The following is a 23,935-nucleotide window of genomic DNA, read 5'->3' as shown; positions in this document are numbered from 1 at the left end:
TTTTTTTTTACCATTTTTAACTCTTCCGTTCGCCTAGCCCCACCACGCAACCTGTCAGATTAACATGGATTTATTATCAGAGGCACATGGGGCATATACCGTATCTTAATCTGACACGCTCGAGTATGTACATCTGACGATTTATTTTTACATCTATGAGAACCTGCAACCTTTTTTTTCCTACCATCAAATCCACTAGGTCTCCACGACACTCTAGTAAATCCCGATTTAGCATCGTCGGCTCCCCAACAATAAGATTAATTCAAGAAAGATAATGAGCAGAAAATAAACAAATCTCACTACAAAAAATAAAAACGCAAAGAAATAATAATTAATGATCGACAGCAATAATCAACATCAACAAAAATTTAATGAGAATATGACTCAATGATGTTCGACCCTGAATTGATATTGATGAAGGGTAGATAGTAGCCGAAAACAATTAAATAACCAGATTCGAGAGAAGGCCCCAACTCGTAAACTTCATGCCAATTAACGTGTTGTTCGAATTTGAAATGCACGGGGTGATAATCCCTAATTTGTAGGGAGGAAAAATATTAGTCTTCAAGTATTAGTTTCTCTTTTACTTACTACATTTTCATATTGACTATAAAATTCCAATATTTCATAGAAAATGAAAAATCTTCTTCTTGCGATGCGTAATGGATTTTAGAATAAGGACAAAATTAACATTCATCAGCAGGACATAATACCTCAATTCGATCATTTGAAATGAAAACATTTCTATATTTAAGATTCATTCTCTTCATCGTCTTCATCAAGATCATCAGGACATATGATGAATGGATTCGGAGGTGTGAACCACCCAACTTTTTTCCAATCCATTTTTTCGTAATCCCAATTAGATGCCATTCCAAACACCGGGTCGACTTGTAATAAAATCTGTCGACGCATCTGAGCCCTTTTTCTAGTTGGTGTGAAGCTATCGGGAAGTTCAGGATTCACTAGAATATTAGAACAAAAAATTAGTGAAATATCCATTTTTATTCCGGAATGTGAATAAGGTATCCACGGTGCCTAGTTCTTATCAAGTTTCCGGATATTTAACATTTTCTGTTCCCCACCTTCAAAGAAAAACCCTTTAGTAGAATATAAACGTGTAACCATTTACGTGACATACCATATAACCTATTTTTTGAAAGCCGACGGACGGTTTTGAGACAGAAACGTCTATTGAGTTTTTTAAAGTACGAATGCATAAATGAATCAAATATTTGAAATATGTCGAAGGCCACCGCCGTATTTGACGTAAACGTACAGGGTGATTTTTTGACTGTACAAATATTTTAACACTAGATTCCTGAGGTCGAAAGAAACACTTTTTTCCTTTATAATTTTTGCCCAATCGGTTGAAAAACCATGAAAAATTTTTTAGTTCTATCTCACAAACGGTTTTATGTAATGAGATGAATTTCGGAATAAAGTTTTTAATTTATTTGATTAATCTTTTTCGAACTCAAGATATCACTCAGTTGTCTCATTATGACCATTCCGTACAATAAAAAAACCAAAAAATCAAAGAACCCAACTCTTGAATCTAAGTTGGACGCTATCCAATGAATATTTGAACGTTTTTTGAAATAGAAGTATTCTTCATAATTTCTCGTTTAATGCGCCGTTTCCGAGTAATTTGATATTCAAAAAATAAAAAGTAGGTATTCGTGAAATTTGAAAAATTGGGTATTTTAGAGTTGTATTCAGCAACTCAGATTTAGATAATTATTCTGAAGGTAATTTTGTTTTTCCAGGGTTGGCACAGCTCATTGGAAAAACTTAATATGGCTATATATTTTTATCAGGGCCGAATTGGAAAAAATGGTTTTGGAAAAAAGAAGTAAAAAGAAAAGAATCTACAGTTAAAATATTTGTAAGAGTCAAAGACTAACTCTCTCTGTATACCACATAACTTTTCATGTAGTGCTTTTGACGTGAGAGGTTCAACCACCACATTTTTTGTTCTATTACCCAAAACCAAATGAAAATTTTATTGTACTTGAATGAAAAATTCCTGATTTCCAAAACAAAATAGTGAAACGAAATTCTCGTGTACGTAGACAAACTTCAATTCAACCGAACATTCAAACCAAATATAGTTCATCAGGGCTTCAAAATTTTAAAAGAATGAGACACGAAATATCAGAACCCTGTCAATAAGTAGAATAACGCAGGACCAATAAGATAATTTTAAATCCGGAAGCAAGAAATATCAACAAAAATGAAACAAAACATAAAATATAATACAAGATAAAAGGCTATATCTAAACGATGACTCAAAAAACATCGGAAAAAAGTCATAACACATGTGGTTATGGACAAAAAGATATAAAAGGAAGTTCGACTCCCAACAAAGTTTTATCGAAATTTTTTTTTTTTATAAATTCATATTAGCATCTGAAATGTTTTGATAGCTCAATTAAAAAATTTTGGGTCTCAAAGCGCAACTATTTTTTTTTATTATGTTAGAGGTTCCTACGGGATATTTGGACGGCTTCAGTAAAGAAACAGTTTGATATTTTTCGATTCTGTTTTCATATTCGTTTTTGGTATAAAAGGAAGTACAATCTGTAAACATTTCAACAATGAAATTTTTTTTGTTGTAGACATGTTGTGTTCGATTTGACGATTTATGAAAGAATTTCTTCACGGAAATAGAAAAGCGAAAATTGTGTTCATTCAGAAAATGAAATTCAATTTGGCGACCGCAAAAAAATCACGAATATTGCAGGTTTTCCGCCATTTTGTAATTTTTTTCGGAGCTATTCTTATTTTCTGATTTAAGCACTCAAAAATCCGTTACTTTGAGGTTTATACGTAACTGACAACACTCATAAGAATATTGCTCAAATACGACGATGAACACACGCATAAGCGAGATACGCTTATGCGCCGAAAACGGTGTACGTATATCATATGGCAAAAATGATTCTCCCGGCGTCATTTACCGACCATATATGTTTGTCCAGTTTATGATGAAACACCCTGTATGTATAAATCTTTTTGTACGTGTTATCGTTATGATTGGGAATAATGTTAGAAAAGGGAACATATTATTCAAATTGAAAACACCTTCAAAATTTTCAGATGAGATCAAAAAATTTTCAACACATCGAATAATTTTCAACTATTCTGGTTACAAACCATAATATTGAATCCCTATAGAGATCCATAAACCAACAGAAAGCCACATCAGAGTCCAACCTATAACCTCACAGAATCCTCCAGGTCTTGGTGTTGAGAATTCGGCAAACGTTTGACAGAAAGAGGCTCGATACAGGGCTTTCTTATCTTCTTTCGAAAGTAGTTTCCAATTACCTTTTTCTCTCTCACGTAGTGCCTAGAAATCGTTCTATTTTTAATTTCATACTTGGTTCAAAATATGAAAAAAAAGAAAGTACTTGAATGTGAATGAAGAATGCTGCACTCTCTGGAAAGATTTGAAATTGAAATAACAACAGATTATACGATTTTCACAAAATGAGTTTTTACATCACGACACATGTTTCGCTATCACAATAGCATCTTCAGGTGGGTCAAGGTAAACTCACTATAGTTTAGTAAAAACTGTTCTGAGTTCAATTATAGATTTTCATCAAGGATCGGCCACATCCAAGAAATTAAAATATTCGAAAATGGTCACGGTACCATTTAATTTCGAGAAGCAGTGGAATTTGCAGAATTTATTTTTTGTTGAAAATGGATTTCTCGTGAAAAGTTGTGTACCGATTTTGAAAATTTGAATTAATATTTCATTATTTTAATTTTTCATAGAAAATATTCTAGGGAGAGACTTGCTCAGGTGGGAGACTTGAATAACCTCAAATATTTCAATTCAAATTTCGCGCTACCGGTACCGTAAATAGCTTGTGACATACTCGTAACAAGGCACAACTAGTGGCGGCTCTATTTTAGCTGCCATCAGAACAGTGCGGAATTGAGAGGGTTGAACGTGATTTTGTTGTTAGTAAGTAAGGAATTGAATAATTTTTGTTGGTTACACTCTCCGAAAATTTTAATAGGTGCGTGGTTTTATTTAGCTTTATTGCTTTCATTCATTAATATTGATTTATAAACGAACAGCCTTTTTAATAATAGTTATGAAAATTTCAAGAAAACATTTGTTGAATAGATTATGGTCGGGAGACATAATCAGAGGTCCAAGTTTTCCGCACTGAGCTTAGATAATAGTTCAAAAAAAGAAAATTGAAATAACTATAAAAAAATTTACAAAGGTTCAAAAAAGTAAAAAACATATCGGAAATAAGTGAGAGTGACTCTGAAATAGAAAATATTTATTTCATACGCTGATACGTCTGATGATGAAAACCTTGACATAGACAATCGTTGGTCATTGGAAATTGTTTTCTTTCAATGTTTTTCCCGATAAACAAACTTATGGTCAAGTCTCTCTCGCCCCCTCTTCAACTCTCCCATACTATTATAATAGTAGAGAGTAGAGTAGATGGTGAGATGAACATTTTGAGTAGGTACAGCAATTATTTTTTTAAGAACTGAAAATTGGCTCATGTCTCCCTAACTCATGGGAGAGTTGAAGAGGGGGCGAGAGAGACTTGACCTAAATTTTGGTTATCGGGAAAAACATTGAAAGAAAACAATTTCCAATGACTAACGATTGTCTTTGTCAAGGTTTTCATCATCAGACGTATCAGCGTATGAAATACATCATGCTCAAATAGGTAACGATAGATAATTATCTATCGTTACCTATTTGAGCATGATATCTTCACGCAAAAAAGAGAGTTGCTACCATCTACAGATACAACTGGTTTCAAAGTCAAGTACTAACATAAAAAGGCAAGATTAAAGTGTCACTCAAACCTCAAACCCATAGACTTAGAGACATGGACTGAGCAATGTCAGCATGAAATTGGCTTTTTTTATAGAAAGAGAGAAATGATGGTCGGGCATATACCTTCTCTTTTTTGTTCACATAGAGGTGAGTGTGGACCAATCAATATTCTAGAAAGAGACAACTGCATTCCTGACGTGCGTTTCTCTCTGTCACTTTTTTTGACCGTATTTCATGCATAGATATAAAGGGAAGGCACAGTCTATGTCTATATGTCTATGCTCAAACCCTCTCCCTATTTAAGATTTCAGGGGTTGCTGTCATCACGCTCACAGGGTTGATACAAATTGATTGGAACCAGCCGTATAAAATGGCCTCCTACAAAGTTTACCTTTTTTTGCATTTTTTGTGATTTTATATGAAGACCTTGTAACATAGATGCAAGGAATGGAAAATAAACATTTGTTGTTGTCCAAAGACTATAGTGAGTTTACAATGCGAAAATATAGGAAATAGGTATACGAATTTATTCATGTAACGCCACTACCTTAGTGTCGAGCTAGACAGAGAGGTAACTAATGTATTCATAGCACTGCAATGGCTATTTCCTGTATTTATGTTCCAGTATGGGGACCAAGATATAAAGGATAGTTCCTTCTCAAATTGTATACGTGAATTGTTCAAACTAAGTATATCACTTTAATAATTTCAGTTTGAAAGATCCAATGGAAACTCCTTTTCCTTCTCTAGTTTTGGCGAATTTTTTTGAATTTGAATCCCAAAATCTGAGCAAGCTTATACGCCATTCCTAATTATTCAGGGCTGCTTCAACTTCTGTCTGACATACCAGATATTTCAAAAGCATCCTTATTGAAACATGCAATATCGAAAGTCGAAGAGGCATTGGCATTAGTATTTCAAATCAAATAAATCAGTCACAAGAGTTCATTAGGTATTCCATTGTTTGTTACTAGTTAGTCACAATTTTGAGGATATCGTTCAATCAAGGACTAACACCACCTAGGTGCAGAATGAACATCAATTGATCCTTGAAATATGAAGAATACATCTCACCAATATTTCTTGGGTAGGTTCCTTATATCTTATCGACGGAAAAGGAAAGAGGCTTCTGTCGCCATAATTCGGTTCTCCATTCCATCCATAGCCGACAACTTCTCGATTACCAACCCTGAACTTGGTGACAGCGTCACGTTTGTAGGGGGGTGCGTACACCAAGGGATTAAATTTTAACAGTGGAACATTTATGTGGATTCCCCTGAGGGATTTAATTTTACTTTGGCTTCGCGAGAACATTGACATTTTATGTCAAGCATGAAGTTTCGTCACAGAAATTGTATGAATGTTAAAAAGTGCATAGAAATCGACAGGTATAATTTCCATGACTTCCATCATAGAAATACCAAACTTCCATCATAGAAATACCATCGCCCATCAACAATCTTAAATGTGTCACAGTACCAAATATTCATTTGAATAGAGGGGTTAAAATATTAATAACTTATATTGTTGGTTGTAGTTATTCCACATATGACAATACGTGAATCTATACAGATTGGAACACCATGTATAACCAGATCTGGTTAAGTCGTTTCCTGCAATTTCAGATCCTTTTTTTTTATGTTCAACGATTTCTAGTCGACCCACATTTTCGCGTCCACATAAAAACACATCTCATACCCCCCAGATCTTGTGACTTAATGATTCTCCTTCCAGCATATTATTCACTCAGATCTTTCTTTGAGCGCCACAGACTGAAAAAGTCAAAGCGATGTTTTTCTTTGATATTCCGTTGGACCGTTTACATCTACCCCAAACCTTGGCTCCGCTGTCGTTCGTTACGTAAAATGCGAACGAAAGGGATTTCTAAGACGGACAAAGCCATATATCTACACAGAGATGATATGGGGGCAGTTTGACAGTGCAGGCTTCCTGAGAATGATTCCGATTAATTTTTTCATTATGGCGTAATAATATGATGACTCAAAGAAGTAATTTATGAAAAAATTTGTTTACTGTAGAGGCTGCTTTTTTGTGTGTTGATCGTATAATATTAAACTCAGAAAAAAAAATGTCTAACCAAAATGATAATGATCATCAGAAACAACCAAGAAACCGTCAAGAACAACTAAAAACAAAAACGTCAATCCCTATGTTAATGGCCTTTCAGAAAAATAACAAGAATCGGTTTCAAATACAACATGAGAACTGTTTTCAAATCACAAAATGATTCAAGATCTATACTAATCAAAACTTTGAATGAAAAACAAAAAGCAAAAAATTGTGTTTACAACATTCCCTGTATTTGTGGTAAAACTTATACAGGTGAAACGTCTAGACCTCTATACCTTTTCAAGTTCAAATTCAAACTGGCATTAATCAAAAGCAAATTGGCTATTATCAATTTGAACTTGGCATTCATCAATTGCAAATTTTCTCGAAAATTTATATCTTCCATATCCAATTCAAAAAGGAATGATATGAGTGAGAAATTTTGCTCAATTAACAATAGTTACCTTGCCAATGTTGTTATGAACGATTTTCTCTAATCTCAGTAATCTCTGCAAATTCTGAACAGAAACAAAAGTTAACCACAATCGTGCGTTTTCTCAATCAGTTATCATAAAAAGAGACGATTTCAGCCCCTCATTGTGTTTTAGAATCAACGTTTACTGTTGTTTGAATATTATTTTTTTCATTTCGCAAACTATATATTCTAAGTTTTGGAAGCCTCTGAAGACAGTTACTAATACTTTCAAATTGTTTCAACCAGAAAAACTCATAAGTTTTGAACGAAAAAGACAGAGAAAAAGAGCTGGAAAAGTATATTGATATGTGTGATCAACTGATTCAGTTCCATTCGAAGTTGGATGTTCGGTTTTTGCAGTTGCAATTTTATTTTGTTTATTGTCAATTTGAAATTGATAATGCCAGTTTGAAGTTGATTATTGCCAATTTGCTTCTGATTTGCCAGTTTGAAATTGATGTTGCCAATTTGATTTTGAATAATGTCATTTTGATTCTGATTAGCGCCAATTCGAACTATTATTATATTATAGTATATTTCTATTCGCGAATACAATTACCGTTGAAGGCGCTGCACAATGAAAACAAACTTTGACGTTTGTCAGTACCCTTTTCGAGATTTGTACGGCCGCGGCCTAACAGAGTTTTTCTAGTAAATTTATCGGAAATATCGGAAGTGAATTGTTTGATTTAGTTTCGTAAAGAAAGATCAACATTCTTTGGAAATACTTCATTTAAAAGGGATGAATTGTGGAATAAAATCGAGCGATGATATTAGTGATCCACTGTACCTAGACAAAAATTCCTATTATTTCACAGATTCTTTCTTGAAGTAAAGCTACTGAGTTTGTGAAGGAGGTAGGAACTAAACATCTTGATAAGTAAAGCATTTATGTGGAAGTTTTAAAGTTTCTTTTTAAAGTATTTCAATTCCATGTTATGATATAGGTATTCCTCATACTGAAATCTCATGAGACACAAATATGATTCAGCTTATGGAACAAGTTCTGCAGATGAGAAAAAGCATTCATTTGAAGTATGAAAATTATGAAATTGTATTTCTTAATCGTCAATTGAATTTAGCAACTCTCGCAAAGAAAAATCGTTTAACCTGACTCCTAACCTGCCAGTTGAAAGCACTGGTATAAATACCTTTTCCAATATTTTTTCGGAATCAATATTTCCATACAGAAACCCAGACAATAATTCCAATATAACTTCTCCAAATAATAATTATAATACTTTGGTGGACAACGTGAGATAAGAAAAAACATAAGAAACATAACTTGTTTTGACTTTGTAGTACTGACAAAGTAGTTTAGTAATTCAGCAGAGGGCGTCTACATTTTTGGATTCGCCAATAGAAATAAAAAAGCGCTAACATAAAACTTACATTAAAAATAGAGGAACTTATATATCACAGATTGCAGATCATGTGTATTCTGATACAAGAGACCACATAATTGATCGGAATAACACTAAAATTTTAAGGACAGCACCGAATCATTGATCATTATAAGCGAAAAATTAAAGAGTGTATTTTGTTGGATCAAAATAATAATTTGACCAATTCTTCAGTAGGAATAGATCGTATTTGGATTTATTCACTGAGGAACGAACTGACCTACGGTAATTTCAAAATTAAAAAATCAACGTCCCCGTGTGTTGACTAATGTCAATTGACAAACTACAATTCTGAAGATTTTTAAGAATTCGTCTGATGAAGGAGTCTGATGTAGACTTCAAAACTTCAGGAAGTTTTACCATAAAGTTCCATTTTTCGTTCATTGTCAGTCAACAATTTTTCTCCATCTGATATGCTCCCGACAAATTAGTGCAGGAATTTCGCAGCAGCAAATCGATTATTTCAATTTTTTCATTGCTAATTACACGACTATAATAGAAGAAAATTGATTATATGAGGGCCACAACTATGATATTGAGGCGTCTCCATTTATACAATGGTTAAAATTGCAACATTGATGCTAAGAAAACTTGTCCAAGTTGAACTGGAAATCCGAAATTATTTTCTAAATGAATTTTGTGTGAATGTTATCGAAATTCATATGTATATCATCTTACTAGGTGGAAAATGTCGTCTCTGGGGGAAACAGATTTGTTCTTTGTGTAAATCCTTTCATTTTGAGGTTATCTATCCAGGTAAGTTAATTCACCTCCTATTCTTCATAACTAATTTGAAATGTACGAAAACTTTATCATGCGTAAGAACGAGATACATACACATTGTAATGATGTCCAGTTTTCTGAGAAAAATTGGAGTTCATTTTAGTGCATTTCTTTCATTTCACATTTCCGCCTTTGAAAATATTTAATTCTCAAATATTCAGTACATTCATTCCGATAGGCAGAGTAAATGTAAAAAACCGTTTATCTGTGTTTAACGTTGTTTTTCTTGCATGCCGTTGAAGATTTTGACGTTTTTCTGATGTCGATATGCGATAAACCGGAGCTGACGACGTTTTTCACCCTTGTCGCATTCTGGAATTTCCAGATTTTTAACGTGTGGGGATTTGCCTATAAAAGCAATTTTTTCCCAGCGACGGCACTTTTACTTTGACTCTTTTACTCTTTAGTCTCTTTTACGCTCTGTACTCTCTTTTCTCTGCGATTCGATTTTAATTGTGTGCGCGACAAGCCGTTCAGCGAATTTAGAATAAATTTTGTATTACGAAGTTAGTGCTCTTAGGAATTAATTTTTAGTTTTCGTTTGTTTTCCGCGAGTGCCTGAAATAAAGGAAGTAGGTCCCCGTCTTTACCGTTCAGTTTCTTCATTAGACCTACACCTGTCACTTCTTTGACACTGCTGTACTGTATCGCTTTCTGTTATATTTTATCGTACTTTACCCTGTATCGCGAGTCTGACTTTTCCTTTCGCTATCAGTCATGGTGCGTAAGCCCTTGGTGTAGAGAATAAGGGATACCGCTCGTCGTCAGTGAAATTCCGTAGTTGTGCCAGAGATATAGAAGGGGGGAGATTGAGCTTCAAGCTGCGCGAACTGGCTAAAATTGAAGGCCGCCATTTGTCAGGAAATATATACAGCACCGCCTAAAAGTGATAGCATGTGGCAAGAGTTATATACAGGGGCACGTAAAATTCAGAATTTGAATGTTATGATTTCGTTGATAACAGTACTTGAAATGATGAGATTTCGGTCAATTCGTTTCTTATTTCTTCAGTACAATACAAAATGAATACCAAAAATGTCAACGAAGGAAAAAATTTTTTGTTTTATGTATTCTGGTGAATATAATGAGATGTCCAAATATTGAACATATCATCTAAACCAATGAATCCTTTTGAATTATATTCAAGCGTTTGTAACCAACGATGAATTTTAATTTAATTGTCTTTTCTTCTTTTCGTCTTTTCTAAATAGATAACGTTTTCAAAATAAAATCCATGATTTCGAAGATTCTAGCAATTTGGTCTTATGGGGTAGTTTGATATATATAGACTTCGAAGCGTCACCAATATTTGGTTTGTTCCAGAATCGCTTCTTTTCACTACTGTTCCCTAATTACGATCAGAGGAAAGTAACCTGAAAAATTGCTCGCCCACTTTCCTTCGAGATGCAATTCTGGAACTCTGCTTTTAAGTTTTAATTTTTGTTTTCTGTTTCTAAGGAAACACGATTTTGTCAATATGAAGGACACTAAATTTTTTGCACAAAGTGGATAAATTGATCCGATATTTTTTATTGGAAGTAAGACATGATATGATGAAAGCTAACAAGTCGATAAATTTTTCAGTAGCTACTGGCATTAAATATATAAAAGAAAAAAACATTTTTCTATTCATTTTATTTATACAATATTGTATATCCAGTATCGATTGCTGCATAAAATCAACTGATGAAGTCTTCTAATTGCAGAACCTTGAATTTTTCAGCATAAACTTTTTACAGATTGAATATTCTAATTTTAAAATGAGATCTGGCAATATTTTTCACTAAAAGAAAGCCATAATGTCTTCCAATCACTGAAGAATATAAAAAATGTTCTTTCAAGGAAGGGAACAAATCATCAACACGATCATAAAATTTTTGGGATTGAATTGTTGCAAATGCTTCGAGAAAATTTTCATCTCTTGAAACTCTATTTTCAGTTGAAATCATCAAATTCCTGATTGACATATCGTTATAATTCCATATGATGGTACATGAAGTCCCTCTGAAACAAACAAAAAATAAAATCATCTCAGTTTCATATGAACTTATCTCATCTTACCTTGATTTTTGAAGAATATTACAATTCCCTCAAGACTGGAACTTTTAGGGTCACAGTATCATTCTCTACATTTTTTGAATGTCTCTTCATCAATGTGGCACTGAATCAAAAGATTTCTCCCAATGATGGGCAGCATTTTCAGAAATACGTTGATCTTTTCTCAAAAAGTCCATCACTTCTTTCATGTGTTGTATTTTATTTTTAAGAGACTTAATTGTATAATTTCCTTCTATATGGAGTTTTTTCAATTCGATGAGTCTTTTCATCAATTTTGAAGGAGAAATACTGAAACAAGTTTAAAAAATTTGTAAATCTATCAAAGATATTCAAAAATTGATATAATTGGGAACTTACCTATAATTGTGAAGTAAGCCATCGTAAATATCCTGCTATTCAGCGAAAAAAAAGCTAATAAAACCACACGAATCCGCTGAATATCACCAAAAATACGTTCATATTTGTTATTATTGTTTACATTCTTTTGACTTGACAGCAGGCAATGGCAGCTAAATGACAAGAATATTCACTAAATTGTTAGACCGTGATCATAATACCGTGCTATGACCTGACAAATGGCGGACCCACTTTTGTCCCATGAAAATAGGATGCGCAGTGGTCGAAGCTCAATCTCCCCCCTTCTATATCTCTGAGTTGTGCTCAAAATAGACCTTTTCTTCGCTATCAGTCATGGAGCGTTAGCCCTTGGGGTAGGGAATAAAAGTCTCGAATAGATGCGCCCTGGTTGTGTTTCTTTTCATTTCTGGAGAAATACAATTAATTACATCCCGAATCCGTATAGAAAGTCATTTCACTTCGCGAGGTCATCCTTAGTATCCATTTCGTCAGTTCTGGTTGGCGCATTTTATTGAACAACCTTTGATTTTTCACTGTACCCGGTATAAACTTTACAAAGTGTTCGTGATCGGATTCAATTTCCCGAATGTATGTTTGCTGATCGATTCGCTCATATTTCATACCTACACATATCTCCGTTGTACATATAATCATTTTCCGAAGGTGTGAATAAACTAGTACATAATTTGATTTTGACTACTTCGTTATCGCTACCACCCTAGATAGCAGCGAACTCTGTCTCCGACTAGCAGCTACTCTGGTAGGTTTGCTATTCTTCCTAGTGAAAAGAATAGCTGGCGCTCGAGATAAGTTGTCTCCGAGGTGACCACGTTACACCACGTCCTTGAATCGAAGATTTGCTCAAAGGATGCAAATTATGAAAACTTCCCCATTGCCACGAGATAGATTAAGATATATTTTTTATGAAAACTCTTATTGAAACACCAAAATATTCGCCGTTTCTCGATGTAGGTAAACAAACAAAAGTCTATTAACTTTTTATTTACAAAAATTGACACCAGAGGGCATATCGCTTTTTTCGAATTTCCAATTGTTCAAAATATTCAGCAGACTACGAGACCACTGCAAGACTCTCGTACGAGACTCGAGACCGAGAAAAGTTTCCTCTCGTCTCGTCCTTGAAATATCGAGGCTCGCCTCGGAAACGCAGGAGCAAATCGATTATTTCAATTTTTTTATTGATTTTTTTCAGAGACTGGAAGTGAAAACCCTGAAGAAATTTCAGAATATTGAAGTTTTTGGCTTTAAACATATGACATATGACGCTAAGAAAAAATAAACAACATTATTACAAGCTCAAGTTTCCAAATGATGAATCTGAAATAATTTTCCTGAATTCGTTCACAACTTGAGGAAGTTACGATATATTGGCACAGTAAGATTTATTGTTCTTTTTTAGTCATGTGGTTTTATTATATCAAGCCTTTCAGGTAGCATTCGCCAGCTTTCATGCCCAATAAATCCTACTTCAAATATTCCTCATCAATTATTTCACGTCAACATAAAGGCACAGCTCAATGAAAAAGTAAAAATACAAGAATTCGTTAATTTTTAAATAAGTTGCATATATATTTTAAGAATGGGGGAGAAAACTCTTGTATAAGAGACAAAAAAAGGGGGCAATAGTGATGATGGCAACGAGAGGAACGTTTGGCTAGACAAAAAATAAATGCGTCTTCGAAACTTGCTGGTAACACCGTCAAAAACAAGATCGTGCTCCGCAGGGTTCGCAGGAAAAGAAATCGTCGGTTACGGCAATTATCCCCGTTCTTTATGGTCCCCCTTTTTTGCGGCATCTCTACTGATTCCTTTCGGCGCAGAAGATATACGAGCGTACTGACCTACCCTCCGAGCAGACTCCACTGTTCCTGGGTTTTGCGGGAGCGTAAAAAGGTTTTAGGGGAGAATTTCTCGTGTGAGAAATTTCGATATCTGCATCAATAATTGAAAAGAATGGTCTCATAGAAAAACACTATCTTGTCTTATATTATTTATTTAATGGCGATCGATTTCGGTTTATTTCACACCTTCATTAGGCCAGCTGAAAGGTATACATATACGGTTTTTTAACAAGAACTTTGTTTTGTAAATCAAAATAAAACAATAAATTCAGATGACAATGATTCAAATTTTTATATTATTCAGAAAAGGATGGTTTTTCAATTATGAATGGAAAATGATATCTTATAAATGTCCACCAAGACCACGGTTACAGCGGTGTTTAGTCCGCATGATCTAGCTAGCCCTTTAACGGCTGAATTTCGTGAAATTATGCAAATCCATTGTTTCGGTAGATGTGTGACTTGTGGCACCGTCTTGTTGAAACCACATATTTGTGATATCCATATTTTCAACAATAGGCCAAAATTTAGTTAACATCTCTCGATTATGTTGACCGATCTGTAAAACTTTTACAGATCCAACATTTTCATAGTGAATCTATATATTAATAAAAGAGGATCTATGGTTTACTTCAAAATGCTTTATTGTTCAAACGATCGCACCAAATTGGAAAATTCTTTTTTTTGTTGTGTTTATTATTGTTAGGGCAAGGTTTATATAACAAAATATTCCCAAAAAAAATTGTACAGAACAGAAAAAAAGGCATTCCTTTTTCTTACGACCAATCCAGCAATCACGATGAGTTAGTTATTATTATCTACCTATCTAGAAATAATTTAAATGGCAAAACTAGGTTTGCCGGGTCAGCTAGTTTTTAATATTTTGTAACGATTTTCGAGTGAAATGGAATTCATTGTAACAATTGCCCGAGTTGCTACTATAGATATGTCAAAAACCAAATGTCAAAACTTTCATGTAGTTCCGGTGGGGCCATAGTGAAAAACAAAGTTCTTGTTGAAAAACCATATATTTCTGATCGTTTGTTGCAAATGTGTGGAAAGACAGGTCAAGTAAGATTATGCAATATTCTACATACCATACATGGAGGTTCTTTAATATACCTCGATATTCAAGATATTCAGTTTAATGATCGATTAAATACTATTCTAAAAATTTTCTTCAATGTGGTTTTGAAAAGTTCAGTTCGTCTTTAATTTTTCTGCTTTCTTGCGGGACTTAGCGGAAAGTCCGAGCTGTCAGATGTCATACAGTGCCCAGTCTCATGTGTTATGGTCGGGAAATTAATCAATTTTATGCGATTGTTTTCACGAAGATTAAAATTTGACATATCGTTCAAAAAAACTGACTATCTTCATTCCTCAAAATTTCTAACGGCTCAAGCAATGTTAGGGAAAATTAGTGTAAAAAGTATTTTCTTCGTGCAGTATTGTGTATTGTCAAATTGTCAAAACTACACCAAGGCGGACAAGCTAAATAAAAAACGTAGTTTGGTTTTGATATTTCGTTTTTGATGATCTTAATTTTTTAATTTAAGAATATTTTTCAAAAATATGCTGGAAATGTGTCTTTTGCGATGCTATACATTTTTTTTTTACTTGTACCACCCTGTAACTAAGAGTTTGCGCACCTATACTTATAAATGTACATTTTGCTTTGAAATTACTCAGGAAATATACACCTGCAATTATTGTATTGAATAATGAAACTTCTTCTATACAAGTTGAATCTGAAATGTCGTACAATACGGGGTGTTTTCAAAGGTGAGGCTTTTTTTTGACAAAAAGTAGAACTCATCAAAAGAAGTCGTTTAACAAAAAATTGTCTATACTAAATATACCAGATATCTGAGATAGAACCCTTAGAAGTTCGACAAAATTTTATTGAATTTCAAGTACGGGACTGTGGAAGGTGACTCTGGAATCGCAAAAACGAAACAAAACATAAATATATGGCTGGACAATGAATTGTTCGGTACCAAGTTCATCGGATTAGATGCATTGGGTCACTTTTCAAAAAATCGTAATTGTTCATGCAATTTAGGATAAAAAAAAATGTAAAAAATCGAGGCTGATTCTTCAAAGTGCTTTTGTTAGTTCTGTTGAAAGGGGCTATGATGTTTCCCCATTTCATCCCATTTTCACGAAAATTGTTGGAATGTTCGAACAAGAAGATTGTGAGTGACGCCCATTGTGAATAATTTCGAATGTTATTGGTGAGATTTTTAAGTATTATTTTTTTCTTACAGTTGTGTCTTTTCTGTCAGTTGTTATCGAAATGAGCCATTTCGATTTAAAATCGTGTATGTTACTAAGAAATAATGAGAACAATTCGGCAATCCTAAATTTCCATTTTCATTACCACGTAAATATCGAACGAGCCAATAAATAAAGCTAAACGAAACCAGGTCGAATCAGGAGAAGTTTTGTACCACTGCTTTGCGATAATTCAGCTAACAAACGGTTTATGGTCGTATTAGGATCTATTTCAGTAATCATTTTCAATTTTTTTTCCAACTTTGTCATTTTGAAAGTTTTTTATAGGTGATAAAAAAAGCCTCACCTTCGAATACACCCTGTATTTCTAGAGATAGTAGAACAACAGAAATTGAATTCTTTTTGTCTAAAGCCCGTTTGCAACAGCCGAGAATTCTCTAGAAAATTTACTCGAGATTTCATGCGCCGTGAATTATGTACCGTTACATACGCACTTTCGGTAGAATTCTCTGTTCAGTTGCGTACTAAATAGTCTCCGCCCTTTTCTTGCGAGAATTTTGTAGAGAATTCTCCAGAGAATTCTCGGCTGTTGCAAACGGGCTTTATAAACTAAAAAGGGCCTGACAGTAATCGGTTTTTCGTAGATAACCCGTTGTTTGCTTAGGTTTCCTTGCTTCTTCAGCTTCAGCAAGGGAGCGAACCTTTTCTAGACTTATGTTTTCTTTACCAGTTTTCCAGATGCTACGTATCAAAATATTTCTCCCTGCATATCTAATATACTAATCACGGCATTGACCATCTATTTTTCTGAGAAGTAATCTCACTTTGGCCGAATTAGACGAATTTTTATCATCTTCTGTGAAGAAATTTTCAAAGCGTTTATGTTTATACCATATATCAAATGTTATGCCAGATTCATGTTCATGATGGAATTCAGTATTTGTATGCTCAAGAGATTCCATTCTGAAATCATTTGCTGCACTGGATATTTGAATATTTATAGAAGCATTGAGTTGAATACTCAAAGGTAGAAGCAATAGTGTTGGCTTATTGAACCAGAAATTCTTGCTGATTTTTTATAAATAGCTCTTGTTGTTTCTGCATTTGTTATTGCTGAGTTTTTACGAGAGTGAGTTCATGATAAGGTGAGTTCTAACACTCTCGTCGCCAAATGTTATGATGGATTATTTATTTACACAATAATAGTTGGGGAGCCGACAATGCTAAATCGGGATTTACTCGAGCGTCGTGGAGACCTAGTGGATTTTGAAGATTATTTTAGTAGGAAGAAAAAAAGGTTTTATGATGTATGCACTTTCAGCGGTGGTAGAAGCGTCTGCAGGGTCTCAAAGATGTAAAAAAATCGTCCGCTGTACATACTCGAGCGTGTCAGATTAAGATACTGTATATATGCCCTACGTGTCTCTGTTAATGAATTCATGCTTATCTGACAGTTTGCGCGGTGGAACTGGCCGTACGGAAGAGTTGAAAATGATAAAAAAAAAAATTTGGCGTGTCAGATTTTTTGAGGATATGTTAATTGGACCCAGAGAAAGCTACTTTTCAAGGGACTGACAATTTGGACGTGACGGAAGGTCACAGCAGTCCTTTGAAAATGTAAAAAAAATCGTTACTTGTACATACTCGAGCGTGTCAGATTTTTATACAGATGGTTAATCTCGGTGTTGTAGATGTGTTGACCTATTAGTCTGATACTAATCAGGGGGTTTTCTTAATCTGACACTTTGAAGATGATAAAAATGCTTTTTTTCCGAATATTTCCCTGCCTGTTACTCTAATCGTTTTTGTATTCATTATGAAAGTTGTAGATAATAAAATTCTACACAACTTTTGACTGAAGCAATTTTACATACTCTTAACCGTTCTCGAGTCAGAGGTCGATAAGGGCGAGGAGCTTAGCCACACATGCGAAAGGGCAAAGTCAATGTAGAATCCCAGTCTAATCTAGATTCATCCAATTGTCGAAATGACAAGGAATTTCTACGATGACAATTTCGAAATTAGTCTCTGACTGAACCTTAGAATGTACTTTTTTACAACCAGTGAATTTTCGCTTCAGCATGCATTGCTAAACACATCGCATTAATCGGCATATATCTCAAAAACGTTTGAACGTCGAAAAAATTGCTTAGGACAAAATTTATAGAAAATGTTATGCTCTACAACTTTTATAATGAATGCGAAAAAGATTTGAAGCCCAGGGGAGAAGATAATTAAAAGAAAAACTGATTTTTGTGACATTTATGGCCAATTTTATTGTTTCGGCTTGCTAAAACTATCAGATTATATTTTTTTCGTTATTCTTGAATCATTAGCTTCAAAATAAGAAAAAATGCTTTCGCGCTCGCGAATGTACACGTGACGTTTTTTTTTTGCAACTTTGGCGCCCTCCCACATATTTTCGATACGCTCAAATTGTCAGATTAAGAGAATATATACTTTTCAACATGTAATCTTAATCTGACACGCTCGAGTATGTACAATGATCGTTTTTTTTACTATTCTGACAGGCTGTCCTGGACAATTCCCCCTATATACAGGTCTAATTTTTGGTAGAGGTACTCTACAAGGTCCAAGGTATGTCCCCTTATCTTAATCTGACACGCTCGAGTATGTACAATGATCATTTTTTTACTATTCTGACCGGCTGTCCTAAACAATTCCCACCTATATACAGGTCTAATTTTTGGTAGACGTACTCTACAAGGTCCAAGGTATGTCCCCTTATATTAATCTGACACGCTCGAGTAAATCCCGAATTTCCCCCTTCGGCTCCCCAACTAACTGATGACATTAATAAATTGTCATAGTCTCCACACCATTGTGAAATGAATAACTTGATGAACTACATTATCATTAAAGAACCAACCCTTTTCGATTAATTTAATTTCAAAAATAGACACGTTCGTCCAGAGAGTTGGACCAAAATTGACTAGGTACTTACTAGGGCTGCGTTCGGAATTATCTTGGACAGCTCGGATTGCTCTGAATCGTTCGTTTATGACATCCAGATTGAGGAGAATGTACATCTGCACCGTTCGCAAAGAAAGTTTGAGGCATATTTCGACAGAGCAAAGCCTTTTTAAATACAAATTTGACCTTTGGTTATGGATTATCCATAGCAAACTGATGATCAGTATATTCAAAATCGTCTCGTGATTTGTAAATACCTGTGAATTGAATTCTATTCTTCTATTATCTGTGGTTTAGATTTCGATATATCGATAAAATGTCTTCTAATAAAAAAAATCATTAAAAATATGCTCTACTTATGGATAAGAATTATTCAAGATTGAAAATAGTACCTAGACTCCTTTTTTTGTCCAATAAGCAAGTTTTCGTTATTGAATAAAAACAAGAAATAAACAACAATGAACAGAACATCAATCGATTTACACTTTTTAACATTCGTTCATTGCAGATGAAAACCTTCATGAATCTGTGGTCACGAGACTACAAAATTCGTCCACTATCGTATTGTATAGCCGAAGACGTTTAAAATAGTACAAGAGGGATAAAAAACCAAGAAATATATTTAGTATTTGTCAAATGAAATTATAGCCGAATTCCTTTATTCGAGATGTTACAACTCTCAGAAAGGATCTTTTGAGTTTTTCCTATTAAACTTCCGAATATATTATCTTAATGCAAATTCAGCATAATTATGATTTATAGTACTGACACATGTTTTGTCCTTATGCTACAATTTATTTTTAGCTTTCAAAGGGTGAGAAACCTTTTTTGAAGGAATTTTTTGTTTTTTTTTTATAAATTATGTATTGTGACAAACCAACTGAAACAAAATCAAAACGTGAAAGTAGATACCTCCACTTACTACATTTATCACTTACGTTCATTTCGTTTCTAGATTATTATTCCAGGAGGACCAAAGTTGACTGTAGGCACAAACAAATTAAAACGTCCGTCCGGACCCCCCGGCACTGGGAGGATATAAAATATATAAGTAAACAGATTCGGGCGAGGAAATCAGAACTTCCCTAAGGAGGAGCACCCACCTTCCAGAGTTCCTTCATGAATAATTTTCTTCTCGGTACCTTGCGGGCTCGTTACCGGAAAAGAAGTTGGCGAAGAATCAATATCCAAGTTTCTGTCTGGCTACGGATTTATTCTCCACCTTTCTCTTGTAGTTCATTCTCTTCCTGAATTTATTTTCAATGAGAATCTCATAGTGACAGGGATTCACCAAACTAGGTAGTTTGGCTGGAATTATAAAACCTTGGCTTGGGCTTGAAAGTCAAGCATTTTGAAGCAAGCATTGGCTTAGCTTTGTTTTAAAGCTTTACTTAGCTTCATAAACTTTCCAAAAGTTGTTTGATTCGTGTCAGAGTTGTCTACTGATTATTCTGAAAACCTGGACCACTGGCGGGCAAATCGCGAAGCCGACTTGTGAGTAACATTTCCAATTGTAATTCAGATTAGTCAAGTTTATATTAGAAACCGTGAATTGTATTTCAGATTAGTCAATTCAATTTCAGAAATTGAAATTCGAAATTTAAATTCGAAATTGAAATTTGAAATTTAAATTTGAAATTTAAATTTGAAATTTAAATTCGAAATTGAAATTCGAAATTTAAATTTGAAATTAAAATTTTAAATTGAAATTTAAATTTGAAATAAATTTGAAATTGAAATTGAAATTTGAAATTAAATTTAGTCGCATTTATTTCAGGAAATACCAAATGTAATTCAGATTAAATAATTGTAAATCAGATTAATCATTTGTATAAGAAACTGCGTATTTCAATAATTACGAATATTACAAGACTCTACAAAAAAATTTTCGTTCTTTGTCCTAATGTTTATACTAGGATTTTCCGGTTAATTATGCACAAAAACGAAAAGAAAATACCTTTTTTTGGTATAAAGTTTGCTTTTGTGGTAGTTATAGTATTAATACTTATTCCCCAATTTTTTTAATAATTCTTAATAATTCAAAAACCGCGCGATGAGACTAGGGTGTTTACCCTTACAAAAAGCCGCTTGTGGGCACTCGAGTCATAAACAACGATAAGGTGTTGTTTACAAGCCCACACAAACTTCAAATGTCGTCAAGAAAGTGTAAATACGATGCCGATGCATTTTGTTTTATATGTGGTGAATTTATTATAATTCGTGACGTGAAATACGAATTAAAGACATTTCACGTTCACTCTGAAGCCTATGAAGCATATTTTGACTTTCCTGTTTGGAATGAGGACAAGCCATGGGCTCCACATGTTGCTTGTAGTTATTGTAAATGCAATCTAAACTATCGAAATTTTATGCTTTGCAGTCAAAGTCAAATTTGGTGTTGACCCGTGATTCAAGGTTATGAACGTGTTAATTGTCTTCAAGATTTATTTGATAACTCAATACAGGGTGAGTGATTATACATGCCCCTATCCTCTCTTCAACTTTTTTGTGTCACCTTGTGAGAAAAATACAATCCTACAAAAGTTTTATGATTCGAAATGATTCAGAATTGTTTTTCACATTCTTGAAGTCAAAAGAAACACTTTTTTTACCATTTCTTCCGAAATAGATCAGTTCAAAAGATATAGGTTGAAAAACCATAAGAAATGTTATTTTCAGTTCTATCTCACATCACCCACGTCTTCCAGTTTTCTCATTATGACCACAACATACCACAAAAATACCAAAAATTCAAAAAACCCAACTCTTGAAACTAAGTTGGACGCTATCTAATGAATATTTAAACGTTTCTTAAATTGAAAGTATTCCTCATATTTTCGTATAATGCGCCGCGCCGTTTTCGAGTAATTTCATGTTCAACATTTTCTGTGAAATTCGATAAATTGGGTGCTTCTATTCACCTCAAGATTCTACTGTTAAAATATTTGTACGAGTCAAATAATCACCCTGTTTAGGGTGTTGCTGAAAGTCTGAATGTGATCCTATTTTCTTATTTCAAAAGGACACCTTATTTTTCATACAACTTTTTCCTTCTCCTGAAAAGTCGGAATGTTTTTCATCCTCAGTATTATCAGTTAACGCGTGCCTCATTCAATTCATTTTTTTCTGAATAAATACAATTGGTATTTTCTGAAATATCATTCACGATTTCGGGAATGAATCTAACTGATCTGAATTACCTTGCTGGAAAACACTTCTTGTCAATAATTATCAATTCAACTGATAGGCAGACGAAAGATATTGTTGGTGTTATATTATCAGATCGGACAACATATGGAGCAGAATCAGACAAAAATATTTATTTTCTGTTCTTTTTTCGAAAATTACAGATCACCATTTTGACTTGGCTTAAAAGAGATCTGAAATTCACCCAAACTCTAGAACCTAAGAGTTTTGAAGAATCACAAAAATAATTTTCTCTATTAAGGAAAAAGAATTCCGAAAACACATGAGGGAGGCAACAATCCCCAACACTTTTTGAATAGAGAAGAGATGTTGGATGTGGTTTAGATAAAAAGCTTTCTAACTAAAACCTATATGCTCCATCTCTTTCGATTTTTTCTGGTACATTGTGGTTTCGAACCAGATAATATCGTTCGGGAGTATTCTCAGAATTATTGACGAACAACTCAAATTTCCGAACGATGTTCGTTCGAGAGGCCTTTGCACAAATGAGGGTTTCCCGAACAAAGGGTTGTTTGACGCCACCCCAGTGATATAAATGCGAGCCGATGTCACGCAACTCTGTTTCTTCCTGCACGTCCAAATTGTTCTTGCAATTAGCGAAAGCGATAGATTGCAGTATTTTCCGTTAATGAATTATTTACTCTACTACGACCTGCACAAAACGCGCTGTAGGAAGGATATTGGAGAGCTCTTTTCAACCTTAAATATTAATTATAGAGAGGATTAGTGAATTGAAATTTTTCCATCATGGATAACTCATCAGAAATTCGGAAGTATTGGATGGAAATTCAATAATTCTTCATTCTTTCCTGAACCTAACCCGTCGCTTCTGAATCCGCCTAATCACAGTTCAAGTACAATTGCAAAGTCTATTTTCTTGTGAACATCCTTGGTCGTGCTCCATTTTTTCACAACTTTGACGTCCCACCGCTGTCACCAGTGTAATAATGCACCCTGTATCTTGATCAATGGAAGAGCGGCTTTCCACTTAGACATATTTTTCTCCTCAGGAAAATATAGAAATAATATCAACTTCAAGGCCTCTCCTTCTCGCGCCCATCCGAATCCACAGTTTTGCCCTTCAGAGGGCCTTCAATGTTGTGTATTAATATCTTAAAAATAATCATTCCTTGTCCAGTGGAAAGCCGCTCTTCCATTGATCAAGGTACGGGGTGCATAATTACATTCTCAAACTCTAATATCTAATATCATATCACGCTAATCAAGCAGAGAGAGAGAGAGAAAGACAGAGAGAGAAAGAATGCAGAAAATTTCGAATGAGTGGCAGTAACCGTTGTCCCGGACACCGTAATCTGTTGATACTTTGAATGGTGATGATTTGTTAGTTCTATTCAGAAACATTTGTAGATTTAATGACAACAGATAGTATGTATCTGAATTAATTGAAGTAAGTGAGTAAAAAGTACCTCCACAAGCAGAACTCGAACCTACGACCCCCTGTTCAAACAAAGATTATAGATTGAAAGATAGGAAACGAAGCGACTAAAGTGATGTGAGCGCCATCTGTGTTTCAAATGTGTTTTTAAGGCCTTAAGACTGGTTAAAATATCAGTTCGAGGGACATTCACAGAAACATATGAAATTTCTGAGATTTCAGAGGTTTTGAATGTTTTGATTCTCGTACCGCCTTTTGTTTATCAAGCTCGTTCTAGTTCCTGATTATTAAAATTTTTGTTCAATTTCTTGGTGAAAACCTCAAAAT

The 23,935-nt window shown here is 34.2% G+C and overlaps 2 protein-coding genes and 1 long non-coding RNA gene across 7 annotated transcripts in view; 1 reads left to right on the top strand and 2 right to left on the bottom strand.

Moving 5' to 3' along the window:
• LOC123307435 (nucleolar protein 4) overlaps nucleotides 1–23,935 on the top strand; it is a 257,824-nt gene that overhangs the window by 170,109 nt on the left and 63,780 nt on the right. The gene's annotated exons all lie outside the window — the stretch shown is intronic.
• On the bottom strand, nucleotides 572–6,165 carry LOC123307436. Its single transcript, XM_044889751.1, has 3 exons — nucleotides 5,903–6,165; nucleotides 3,160–3,355; nucleotides 572–965 (listed from the first exon to the last, which is right to left on the bottom strand). Exons 1-3 carry the CDS (start codon nucleotides 6,146–6,148, stop codon nucleotides 751–753), a joined length of 657 nt encoding a protein of 218 aa, XP_044745686.1. The 5' UTR covers nucleotides 6,149–6,165; the 3' UTR covers nucleotides 572–750.
• Nucleotides 11,178–12,265, bottom strand: LOC123307437. Its single transcript, XR_006536974.1, has 3 exons — nucleotides 11,975–12,265; nucleotides 11,621–11,905; nucleotides 11,178–11,563 (listed from the first exon to the last, which is right to left on the bottom strand). It is a non-coding gene; the product is annotated as an uncharacterized LOC123307437 (long non-coding RNA).

The sequence above is a fragment of the Coccinella septempunctata genome, chromosome 2, assembly GCF_907165205.1.
Source record: "Coccinella septempunctata chromosome 2, icCocSept1.1, whole genome shotgun sequence".
Lineage (NCBI taxonomy): Eukaryota > Metazoa > Arthropoda > Insecta > Coleoptera > Coccinellidae > Coccinella > Coccinella septempunctata.
This window is presented reverse-complemented; position numbering and strand designations above follow the sequence as displayed.

Excerpts from the sequence above, each read along its gene's own strand:
- LOC123307436 (XM_044889751.1), bottom strand. The coding sequence starts at position 6,148 with ATGTCAATGTTCTCGCGAAGCCAAAGTAAAATTAAATCCCTCAGGGGA. Across the intron at positions 3,356-5,902 it reads AACCTACCCAAGAAATATTG|GCACTACGTGAGAGAGAAAA; the intron begins GTGAGATGTATT and ends AACGATTTCTAG. Across the intron at positions 966-3,159 it reads TATAGGGATTCAATATTATG|TGAATCCTGAACTTCCCGAT; the intron begins GTTTGTAACCAG and ends CTAATATTCTAG.